The 11,328-nt window shown below is 40.1% G+C and overlaps 1 protein-coding gene across 2 annotated transcripts; it reads right to left on the bottom strand.

The window, feature by feature from the left end:
• Positions 1-202: 202 nt before the first annotated feature.
• Positions 203-11,098, bottom strand: LOC146663313 (cAMP-dependent protein kinase type I-alpha regulatory subunit). Of its 2 annotated transcripts, XM_085416001.1 has the most exons (11): positions 10,940-11,098; positions 9,161-9,376; positions 6,944-7,114; positions 6,763-6,854; positions 6,605-6,666; positions 6,459-6,505; positions 6,196-6,354; positions 5,881-5,941; positions 5,524-5,645; positions 3,883-3,964; positions 204-2,693 (listed from the first exon to the last, which is right to left on the bottom strand). In XM_085416001.1, the coding sequence occupies exons 2-11, from the start codon at positions 9,332-9,334 to the stop codon at positions 2,521-2,523; spliced, it is 1,143 nt and encodes a 380-aa protein (XP_085272127.1). In that variant the 5' UTR covers positions 9,335-9,376; positions 10,940-11,098; the 3' UTR covers positions 204-2,520. The 2 variants fall into 2 exon arrangements, with proteins under 2 accessions (XP_085272128.1, XP_085272127.1); XM_085416002.1 differs by lacking the exon at positions 10,940-11,098 and having other exon boundaries at positions 203-2,693; positions 9,161-9,358.
• Between the last annotated feature and the right edge of the window lie 230 nt (positions 11,099-11,328).

Genomic DNA, 11,328 nt, shown 5'->3' with positions numbered 1-11,328 from the left:
TGAAAGTTATGTTATGTTGTGTAGACACGACACTGGCCAATCCTTTTAGTTTCATAGGTCCATGTTAAGTGGCTTAAACAAAACCACTCTTCTGAAAATGGTCAGGTATGAGGACTGGACTGGAAATGAGTGATCAAGCAGCCAAGAAGAACCCTGCACAGTATTGAAAGTCTGCAAAGGAAGAAGTCTGAGACAAAGCAGAGTTTCTTTTTTACTATTTTATTGCTTAAACTGCCATCTGGAACAATCTATACCAAAAGGATAAACATCTTTGCACATACAGGAGGTCAAACTAAATACAGGACAGAATAGAAAAAGAATGGTCCTCTTATAATCTGCAGCTCTCTGTGCTGCAGGCCTAACAAACTCACTGAAGGTCGGGCTAGCAGGAGTGACTGACTTCTACTGTAAGCCCAGGTTAGGTAAGCTAAGGCAAACTGGGACGACTGCAGTGTGGCTAAAAACGTTTTGGACTCAAACCAATGATGCAGCTATTTACACGAAAACAATATTCTGACAGAAAGGTGAAACCCTCACCCCTAACGGAGCCATTTCCCAGATGTGTTGTCAGTGGACACAAATCCACAGGTAAGCCACATCCGCAAGGTTTAACCTGAGGGTTAGGGGCATGATGATCAGATTTAAGCGTGAAGAAACATACACTCACATCCATGAGGTCTTCTCACCAACCTGACTACCCTGCAATCGGCACATAAAACCAAACACACATCTCAGCTGTAAGCGAGTACAAACGCTCTGAATGAGAACCAAAAGAAACATGATTACAGGTCATCTCTGCTAACAGACAGTGATGCAGGAATGTAGAGTCCAGAAGTCAACATCATGTGATTTGGTAAAGGTTTTTTTTTTGTCCGTTTGTTTGTTTTTTTTAAAAAGAAATATTTCATTTTATTATGGCATCTAAATAGTTGTGAAGCAGTTCAGCTAAGGAGTAACAAACCAAATATTCGACAGGGTTCCTGCGTCTGCAGGACTTTTTTTCCTTTCTTTTTTTTTTTAAATACACACTTCCATTCATACCAGATCACTGGATGCCTAAAACATCATGCCAGGTAAGCATAGAGAACAGGTCACAAGCTACTCTGATGAAAAGACAGCCACCTTTTCAAATAGGCAATAAGCAATGACACTAGTTTTAAATAAATATCCGCTCGCTCTGCCTGTCAACTCGCCTGTGCCGAGCTGTGAAACAGAAATACTTCAGATGTCCTGAAAAGTCCTTTAAAACCGCTTTGTACTCCCCGCTTCGATAAACCTTTAATTATCCCTTTGATCTATTTAAAAAAGTTTTTACCCATGACATTTTACACAATACAATTACATACTGTTTCATCAGTTGACAAGAAGAAGCATTTATTTTTACTTTGTGGCACTGGACACCTAAAATAGAATTTATGGAAAAATAAGTGTTTACAAAAAGACAAAGTTCAACATATTTTTTTTTAAACAATCACCATCACTCCAAACCATAAGTTTATCATTTAGTCAATGATAATAATATAACTAGGATCATTTTAACTATACTATAACATTTTGATTACAAACCATAGCAGAAGAGTGACCAAGTTATTTGGTATATACTAAAGAAACTGAATACTGAAATACACTTAATACTCTTTTTTTTTGTCTTCCTTTCTTTTTATTTATTTATTTATTTTCCTCAGAGTAGTCAAGGCAGTTCTTGTATGGTCGTCCTATTGATTAAGATGACTACAGGGTGATAACTACTTCCTGTTTGGAACAGAGCACGCATTGCATTCCCACGGCTATGCATCTTTGCATTGAATGACAGTAATCAACATTTGGCACTAGCCTGGTAGCTGCACAATAAAAAATATTTGTTGTACAAGCTCTCTCGAACTAAAAGAGACATTGTTTTCTCGTCGTACCAATCAAACGGTAACCAAAGTCGAGCATTAGATCTTCACGCCCTCTACAGTTTCTCGGTTCTGCTCTCTCTCTGTGTAGTCAAGCTAATTGATGTCCAAAAAAAAAAAAAAAAGCCCGACAACAAAGGAAACTTTTCTTCACTTCAGTCTGCAACAAAAAAATAATAATTTTACTGAAAGCGCAATGTAAAGTCTGATTGTCTGTCTCATCAGTCTGAGAACCTTTCAGATCTCCCGCTTCGTATCGAAAAAAAAAGAAGCTTAATCAGCAAATATATATATATATAACATAAGTTACATGTGGTGTAACTGTGCCTACAAGGTAGCGTACAGCAGCTGGTACAAGCGCTGGTGAATGGCTTAAAAAAAAACAACAAAAAAACAAAAACAGTCACAGCAGCGTGACCGGTGGGAACAATAAAATGATTTGTGTGTGAAATTAAGAGTGGGAATGGGGGAACTGAAATCAGAAGAAGGTGACAGAAAGCAAAAAAAAAAAACTAACAAAAAAAGAAAAGCACTGGTGGACCCCTGGGTCTGAAAGGAGAGAAGAAGAGGTGGAGAGGGTGCGGCGGGGGGCGGAGAAGTGAGTGTGAGGAGAAATGCTCCCTCAGACAGACAGCGACACAAAGCTGTTGTACTGTTGGATGTTGCGTTTGAGGATGTCTGAGCAGGGACCCAGGACACGCTCAAAGCGAGGCCGATCGAGCTTGACGCACTTCAGGGGGCCGCGGGCAACCACGGTGGCGGCGCGGGGGCGGTTCATCAGCAGAGCAATCTCACCTGGGGGGAAAAAAAAACAAGTGTCACAGACTTAAAATTCAAAATTCATGAAAACATCCTTCAGTGTCACACACAGAGACATGTATACAGAAATAGTGTTGGTCATAGTCACAAAGATCTGTTTTTCCACCATTTTTAATGCTCCCTATCTTTTTTTTGTTACTTAAAATAAAAAACTACTGAGTTAATGGCATGACACATACTTACATACATGCATATGGGGCTGCTCGATTATGGCAAAAATGATAATCACGATTATTTTCACTGAAATTGAGATCTCGATTATTTGACGATATTTATTTAACAATAACAATGTATTGAATAATGACTTTAAAAATTGTCAAAAAATAATATAAAATAGTGTGCAAATACTGATAACAGTGCAAATGTTTGCAGTATAAAAAATAAATGAAAAATGTAAAGATCTATGTTTAGTGAACTTTGCAGTGTTGCTCTGTGGTGCAGCTACGACACTGTAGCAAAGTTTACACACTATGTCTACTTGATCCACGACTGACTCCGCGAACACATAATGTTTCCACACCACTGAAGTTTTTTTTTACCTCTCTTTTTAACCAGCAGCAGTCACTTTCCTCTCCAAATAACTTCTGCTTAGCTTTCCGAGCTTCCCTCGGGTCCTCTTAATCAGCTGTCCCCAACCCCCGGGCCTCGGACTAGTACCGGTCCGTGAGTCGTTTGGTACTGGGACGCGAGAGTTGAGGCTCAGGTGTGAAATGTATAGTTTTCAGGGTTTTTATCGGTTTTCAGCGTTATTTTGTTATTGTTTTTATCGTTTACTCGGTTTTCCTTGGTCTTTTCACTTGTGTTATGCATAAATTTTCTTTTTTTCGGTACCTGTACTAATTTTATTTTGTTGTATTTATCCGCGACATCTTAAAGGCTGGTCCATGAAAATATTGTCGGGCATAAACCGGTCCGTGGCGCAAAACAGGTTGGGGACCGCTGCTCTTAATTGTTGTGACACGTGTTCGAAATGCAGAGAGGTGCGCTCGATTTGCCACACGGAGCAGCGCGAGAGTAAAGCACGAGGGAGGGGCTAATAATCGGCTCAGTCATTTTTAATGATCGTTGAAAGCCCAGATCGTAATCGAGATTAAAATTCGATTAATTGAGCAGCCCTACATGCATTTATATGTAAAAGACTCCTATGTAACACTTTAGTTCTTACCAAAGTAGTCTGATGGTCCTAATCTCCCAACTTCCACAAACTCCTCATTCTCTGAGCGACGCTGCAACACAGCTGCAGAGCCCTGAAAACACACAAACATCAGCTTATCATAAAAGTGCTTTTAATACATTGATGAATCAAGACTGCGACTAATGAGGGTTTCAGTTGTTTAAACCAATGCTTATTTTGTTCAGTGGTACATTTTTATAAAAACTACAGTAAAGAAAAAACAAAAACGTTGTAACAACTTCATAACAACCTTAAAGCTAAATATGTTCATGTTGGAATAATGCAGATAAAGAAAAACTAAGCTGGAACTGAAATATTCCACAGTGTGGGATTATTCCATTTTTTCCTGTGAATTAACTTTCTGACACTAACCGATCATCTGTCAATCACATGCATGACCACAAGAGGGAGTGTGTGGAAAACAGAGGTCAACAACTGTAGAGCAGCTTTGCATGATTCAGTTTAAAATTAGTCATATTTATGTTATTTTGTAGCTTTGTGCGGCTCATTAGTTTATGTAAATATGGCAGAAAACCAGGAAAAGCAGGAGCAGACAAGGTCATTCAACTCATTGACAAATGTTTGATAAAGTAGCCATTTACATTTACAGAAATGTAAAATATTGCTTGCTGCCAGCATTACAAGATATAGAAACCAGGTAACCAAAGGAAGCTGAGCAAAAATTCACCTATGATCCTACCCTCTCGCTGCTGGCATGCTGCTAACACTAATGCTAAACATACTGGTGTGCACTACCAGCAGCAAGACATACTTTGGCCAAAAAAAAAAGAAAAGAAAAGAAAAAAAGATTTCAACTGCTGGATATATTTAAAGTGTTGTCTGGGCGTACGCTGCTGTCACACAGCTCTTTCTGAAGAGGAACTGAAGCCTCCATCTCTCTTAAAGTCGTCAGACTTTGATGAAAAAGAAAGCAGTAATTTAACACTGCTGAACACAAAGCTGCTGAAGTTTGTTTGTGTGACTTTAAGATATGAGCACAATTATTGAGTATCGCACTAAAAGCTGTTAAACATCAGAGCTGCACAGGAAGCCAGTGTTTGCCAAAGTTAGTTTGGGTCATTTCTGGAATCTGGTTGCTTAAAATAAAGAAAATATGAAAAAAGTCTGCGTGACACCAAGCAAAGCGTTGAAAATACAGCCCACAACTAACCAAACTAACACTTTCATGTATTCCTGTCACCTTAACAACTGAAAGCTCAGTGAATTACATTAGCCAATCATGTCACAATAGGAAAAGGAAATCCTGTTGTTTCCTAGGGAGGGCTCATGTGACCTAATTAGTACACGCACAGGTCAGAGGTCTGGGGGCAACATAACGATGAGAGACAACCACAGAGTGTAGAAAAAGGACTGATTCATAACCAACAGAGAAGTAGAGAAGTGCGTGTTCATGTCATTTTACGTGTTTCCGTTACATTCAAATGCTGAACAGAAATCCAGCTGAGTGTGTCTTCTCCTGTCCTGCACTTCACACTCATGTACATATTTATCTGTTTCCGTTTCCAGAAAACATTGTGATCAGAAAATATTGAGTTTAAAGACACTAACTACAAGGGGAAACTGCTAACATAGTAATGCACTGCACTGCTGAAATTTAGATTTTAGATTTACCTCTAAGATGATGAAGAACTCATCTCCGGGCTCTCCTTGCACAACAATCTTTTGTCCATCCTCAAACTGGACAGGCTCCAAGGCATCGGCGACTGTCAGACGCTCCCATTTGTCAAGCGACTCTGAGGAAGGAGAGCAAAGTTTAATAATGAGACATAATGATGACAGAATAAAAAACAAACCAAAAAAGAAAAAAATCTTCTGAAGGCCTGAACCTGTTACTGTTTTTCTTTTAAAAGTGAGATATTTTTAAAGTTCTTTTCAGGTTATTTTAATCTCAGCAACAGACACAGGTAATGCGCTTCCCTTCCTCTGCTTTAATTTCTGATATGGTTAATTTAAAAACAAGTAACCCACCTAAAATGGAGACTTTTCTGAGGAATTCCTCATACATCTTCCTCTTTCTCAAAGTGCTTCCCTAAAAGAGAAGGACATTTTTTAAAAGTGTAAATGCTTAAAAAGAAAAAAAACAAACAAACATAGTGTCAAGAATATGCTGGTGGATTAGAAGTGTGAACATGAGAACAATGGCACACCTATAAGAAGAAATTAGCTCAATACAACAGCAACAGAAAAAAAGAGCAAACAGTGAATCTACAGTACAAGAATAGATCAAAAACATTTCAACTTCAAGCTTTAGAAACGCTGGTCTGCAGCCGCACATCTCCTCACCATAAGTATTCTCCTGTAGCTGTCTCTGTCGATGCCCCACAGTTTAACGTTGGTCTTGGCTCTGACAGTAGCCGCTCTTGGGGTGCCGTAGATCAGTGCCAGCTCTCCAAAGCTGCCACCTTCCCCTATGCTGGTCACCCATTCATTGTTCACATACACCTACCGGATTGGAAAAGGGACAAACCAAAATAAATACTTGCAAATGTTAAATGTGATTTTAAATGAGTCATTTAACAGAGCTACTTGACAATCCAAACACTCACATCCATCTCTCCTTGGTCGATGACGTAGAAATTGTCACCTTCGTCACCTGAGGGCATAAAGCCGAGTCAGTTAGCATGACAGAAAGCAGTGCTATGATTTTGGTTAATGCTTTTTTGTGATCAATGCTGACAAGCTGTAATCATACCCTGCAGAATAACTGTTTCCCCAGCAATGTAGGTGACTGGAAACATTGCATCAAATATGTCACTAAATAAAGAAAAGAAACAGAGAGGTGAGCCAGTCATCCAAATCATCCCCACGAATATACTTTTTGAAAATTATAAAAAATATTAAGTCTGGTACCTCCGCTCATTGTCATCCAGGTGTGAGAAGAGAACATTCTTTTCAATAGCTTTGGCCAAGGCAGCCATTGTTTTGTAGTCTTTTGGAATGACCTTAGGAATCAAAAAGAAAGCAATGTCAGGATGCTGGCACAAATAGAAATCATATGTGCCATAGCGTCGTATCTGCTGTATGCATTTACCTTTCTGACATATGAGGCGGCATCCTCCTCTGTGTAAACCTCTGCGCTGAAGGCGCCTCTCCGCCGGCGGCCCTTTACCACGGGGTTCATGGGCGGAGACACCTCTTCATCACGAGAGTCTGAACGGGAACTGCTGGCCTTCTGCTGGTTCTGAATCTGCTTGGCCTCCTCCTAAATAGGAGGGACAGGACTGAGTCAGTCAGGGAAACAAGATTTATACAGTCACAACTAATTGTATGATAGAAAGCAACGCATCCTACACTCAGGACTCATGGTAATGTTTTCCTCCAGCATGCATCAGATGGGTGTGTTCCTCTATTGCAGACACTACACTTTTGATTTATATGCAATTTATTTGGACAGCAGTTCACATGAGGTGAAATCAGTTTGTTGCATTTGGTTGAATCTGAGCACACAAAAAGCCACTGTGTACCCCTACACTCATCCTGTTGTTTCTATGAGCAGTGAAATGATCAATACGTTTTATTGTCCCAGTTCCACTGGCAGTCACATGTGCACAAGCCACACTTTCCCCTTTCCATCGTTCTGAGGTCGATTTTTGCTTCATCACTCCATATAACACTGTGAAATCTATGAGTTCCACTCTCGCCCTTTTGTTTTTGTAATCTGGACTGTAGCCTTTATGTTGTGATGATTTCACTGGGTCTGAAAATTTTAATAAATCCTGAGAGGTTTTGGTGCAGCCCATTATCCAGTTGTTCCTGTGTACGTAACAAGATTTTTAACGTTTTTTGTTACAGGCAGTACAACTTTGAAACATATGCATTTCAATAGGAAGTATGTTTCCTGTTTGCACCATGCATGCTGCTGAGACTCTTCAGAAGGAATTCATGAAACCACATTCTTTTTATAACAAACACTAAGTATTTGTATTGCCCAAAACTGAGGCCCCTAGTGTATAGAAACACACAAAAAAAACCAGACAAACAAATTGAGTTTAGAAAACCAACAAAAGTAATTAATATTGTAACTATTTTATGAAATTGTGTTGTCTGGTCTTATTTTAATCATGTGCTGGACAGAAATCTAGACTAGCCATGGAGTTATTTGAAAAAATAAACTAAAAAGAGTCGTCTTTCCCATGCAAATTACATCAACAGTTTCTCTTTTAGATCTAATAGTTTATTTGCATTTGGCTATCATTATTTTGTTACTCTTCATATTGCCAAGACAATTAAACTCATTCTAGGTCGAATAAATCATCTCTAAATCACCTCTGGGCTACTCCTGAGCTCTTTTCAGCAATGAAAACAATGAAATGACACGGCTCAAGAAACACTTTGGAGCCAAGCGTCCGATTACTTTTTAACCTTTTATAATTCAATATTGACAAAAGCCTCATGTGACAGACTGGCGACCTGTCCAGGGTGCACGCTGCCTCCCACCCTGTGGCAGCTGAAATAGTCCACAGCCACACTGCTATGGTGATTTGGATAAGCGAAAGAAAATAGATAAAAAGATGGACGAAAGCCTCAAATGTTCTGAATGTTGAACGTAAATAACTGCAAACCTGAAGAAGAAAAAACTCTGAAACTGTCCATCTATGTATGATCATGACTACAGTTGAAGAAAATAATAATATAAGATAAACAAAATAGTAGCTAAGGTATTATTTCATTTTCCTGTCTCTGGAAGATAAAAATCTGCAAAAGATCTGACAGTAACCAGACTACTAATTAATTGTTTTACTTATTCTCTGTTCCTTCATATGAGCTATTGCTGACTCTGGCTGGCAATATTTTACTAATATTTAGAGTAAACTATAGCATCCACTTCTCAAAGAGTTTTCTGGAAGTCTGTTCTCCAAGTGTGCATGCACATTTGGTGGGTCTAAATATTTTTCCACAAGATGTGCTTTGAAAAAAAGAAAGAAAGAAAAGAAAGGGGAAAAATGTATAATATAGGGCTTGTCTGTTTTCCCCCATTGCATGCTGAAAAAATTAAAAATCAAGAACCAACTGTAAATAGAAAAAGGTCAATGTGGGAGGTTAAGTGCTGTCAGCCTGCTGGACCAATAGCTAATCATTCTGCTTTAAAGTGCTATGAATTTTGGCGTCACTGTAAGTGACACAAATCAGAAGGTAGGTTACAGTAACTGGCAGTAGTACAGTCCAATACAAGGGTATAAGATGCCCACCCATCACTGACAAATGGCTTGCATTTGTCCAAGACACAAACATACATTAGCACACAAACCTTCTCCAGCCTCTCAAAGTACTCCCTGAGGAAAGCCATGGGCCTATCTGGCCTGGAGGTGCACAGCTGGACAATGCAGTCCTTCAGCAGCTGTTGAATGTTGTGTTTCTGCACGTACTGCTCACACTCCCTCAGGCTCCGCTCCTCCTCGCTGCTCGTACTTCCAGATGCCATGACGACAGCCGCAACCCTGCTCTGTGACCTCTAACCTTTGTGCTGAGAGGAAAGGAAAAGAAGCATGGTGTCAGATCATCAGCGCACAACACTGAGGACAGAGAGTGACACGGGGTAAAAGAGCCTGAGCGTCTCAATGTGAACTGGACACACAGAAAAATGTGAGAATGTGAGAAAAATGGAGCCGGAGTGAGAAAGCACAGCATGTTGTTTTTGTCACTATGGAACCCGAGTGCTCCTAATTGTCTGGAGCGAAAAATGGTCATATGATGTGATCACACACAGGCAGACACAACAAAACTAAAACAAGCACACCGTTTTTCTTGGTTTTATTTACACAAAACAGTTCAAGTTTTTTTCCCCCAGACTGAATTAAGCCCTCTATCAATGACAGAGCAGCTGGCTAGGGCTGAAACATTATCATAGACAAGGCCTAAATTTAGACGAATGGTGAAATGTGAAACAGGCCAAAAGCAAGCGCACATGATTGAGGTTTCAACATTTCACGCCACAATACTGGTGCTGAGCAAGACAGCCTGACAGCTCCTTAGATCATCTGATCAGCCTCTGTGATATAAGTTTCTTCAGACAGCTCTGAGCTTGATCTGGCTATGTAGTCTAAATCAGGAAGGCCTCTAAAGTCCTGATGTAACCCATCTCTGCCATTTAGAAGGGTAAATGAGTAAACAAGTCCTGCGGAGTGAGAGTACAATCTATTCTGTGCCTGCAAGTGTATCGTGCATGTGCATCAGTATAATAGGATTCGGATAATTTCTAATCTGACAAGGCCCAGGGGAGATTACTAGCCATGTTATCAAAGATGAAGCTCGCACAGCCGTTATGCACAACTAACTACGCTTGTAGTGGAAACTTGGCAGGCTTGCTTTAATCTAAACCCAGCACAGGAATAACTATGTGGTAAACGATACTGTTTTCGGACCAGGTGGTATAAATTAAGAGCTACGGCAACCTCTACTAGGAAAGCTCTCCTGTCTTATGCAATAAGAAAGTCTTACTTTATTTGAAATGTCGTAAAATAGTTATTTATATTTAAATGTCGATTCTTTGAATCAGCTACTATCCTGCAGCATCGCCTAAAACTAACTATGCAATTAAACAAAACAACAGCGAGGCACAATGACCTTGCTAAACAGCAGACAAATGAGCATAGCTGATGATGGATTGTAATAACGCATTTAATGGTTTAAAAAGTGGCGAAATACCACCGTTAGAGTAAATATGAAGCAGATGCCCTGTCTGTAACACTGTCTAGGTCAGGAAGGCTTCGCGAGAAAGCTGACGGCTGCAGTCAAGTAACTTACACGAGCAGATTAATGCTAATAAAACGAGCAACCCGACATATGAAGAAGCAGCAGAAAACTCCTCAAATGAGCAACACGCGTATCAGAGGATTGCTAAACTACCTTCGGCCTAGTTTATGTATGTCAGGTTTGATGCCTAGCTCGCTAGCTCCGTGCAAAGGCAAAGCGCTCCTCCAATGACGCCATCTTGAGTTCTAGCATAAACAAACGAGAGACGGAGGAAACAAATTTCACCTATACAGAGGTCATATGTTCCGCGAACCAAAACAACACGAATACTCACAAGAAACGGTAAAATCCTGCCGAGCCTTTAAACGGTGACTCGGAATGTAAGATATTTCTCAAAGCGCACCGTTACCAGATCTTCCTCCTCTTTTCGATTTTTTTCCCCGAGCCCTGGACCGCTGCCCCACCGGATACGGCTGAGAACCAATCAACAGCCGTCACTGACGTCAATTCTCTTCGTTCTGACATGTGAGCCGGTAACCCGTGGCAACCTTAAAGGAGACCGCACGGAAATCGTGACGTCAAGGAAAAGGCAAAGAAATTGATTAATATTTGATTTCAAAAAGTGGTCGTGGTGGCAAAAGCAACAACACTACGAACCCCAACTACAAGAACAAGTCTTTCATTTAACTTGTAACGGTAAACAACTTTAAAGAAGTAGTATCA

Source organism: Rhamphochromis longiceps, linkage group LG8 (genome assembly GCF_057381845.1).
Source record: "Rhamphochromis longiceps isolate RC_006_pf linkage group LG8, R_longiceps_female_GT1.1, whole genome shotgun sequence".
Classification (NCBI taxonomy): domain Eukaryota; kingdom Metazoa; phylum Chordata; class Actinopteri; order Cichliformes; family Cichlidae; genus Rhamphochromis; species Rhamphochromis longiceps.
Note: the sequence above shows the minus strand (reverse complement) of the source record. Positions and strands in the feature narration are given on the sequence as shown.

Coding starts and splice junctions, on each gene's coding strand:
- LOC146663313 (XM_085416001.1), bottom strand. CDS start 9,334: ATGGCATCTGGAAGTACGAGCAGCGAGGAGGAGCGGAGCCTGAGGGAG. Junction 6,667..6,762: donor CTGGATGACAATGAGCGGAG/GTACCAGACTTA, acceptor TTCTTTATTTAG/TGACATATTTGATGCAATGT. Junction 2,694..3,882: donor AGGACCATCAGACTACTTTG/GTAAGAACTAAA, acceptor TTTTCCCCCCAG/GTGAGATTGCTCTGCTGATG.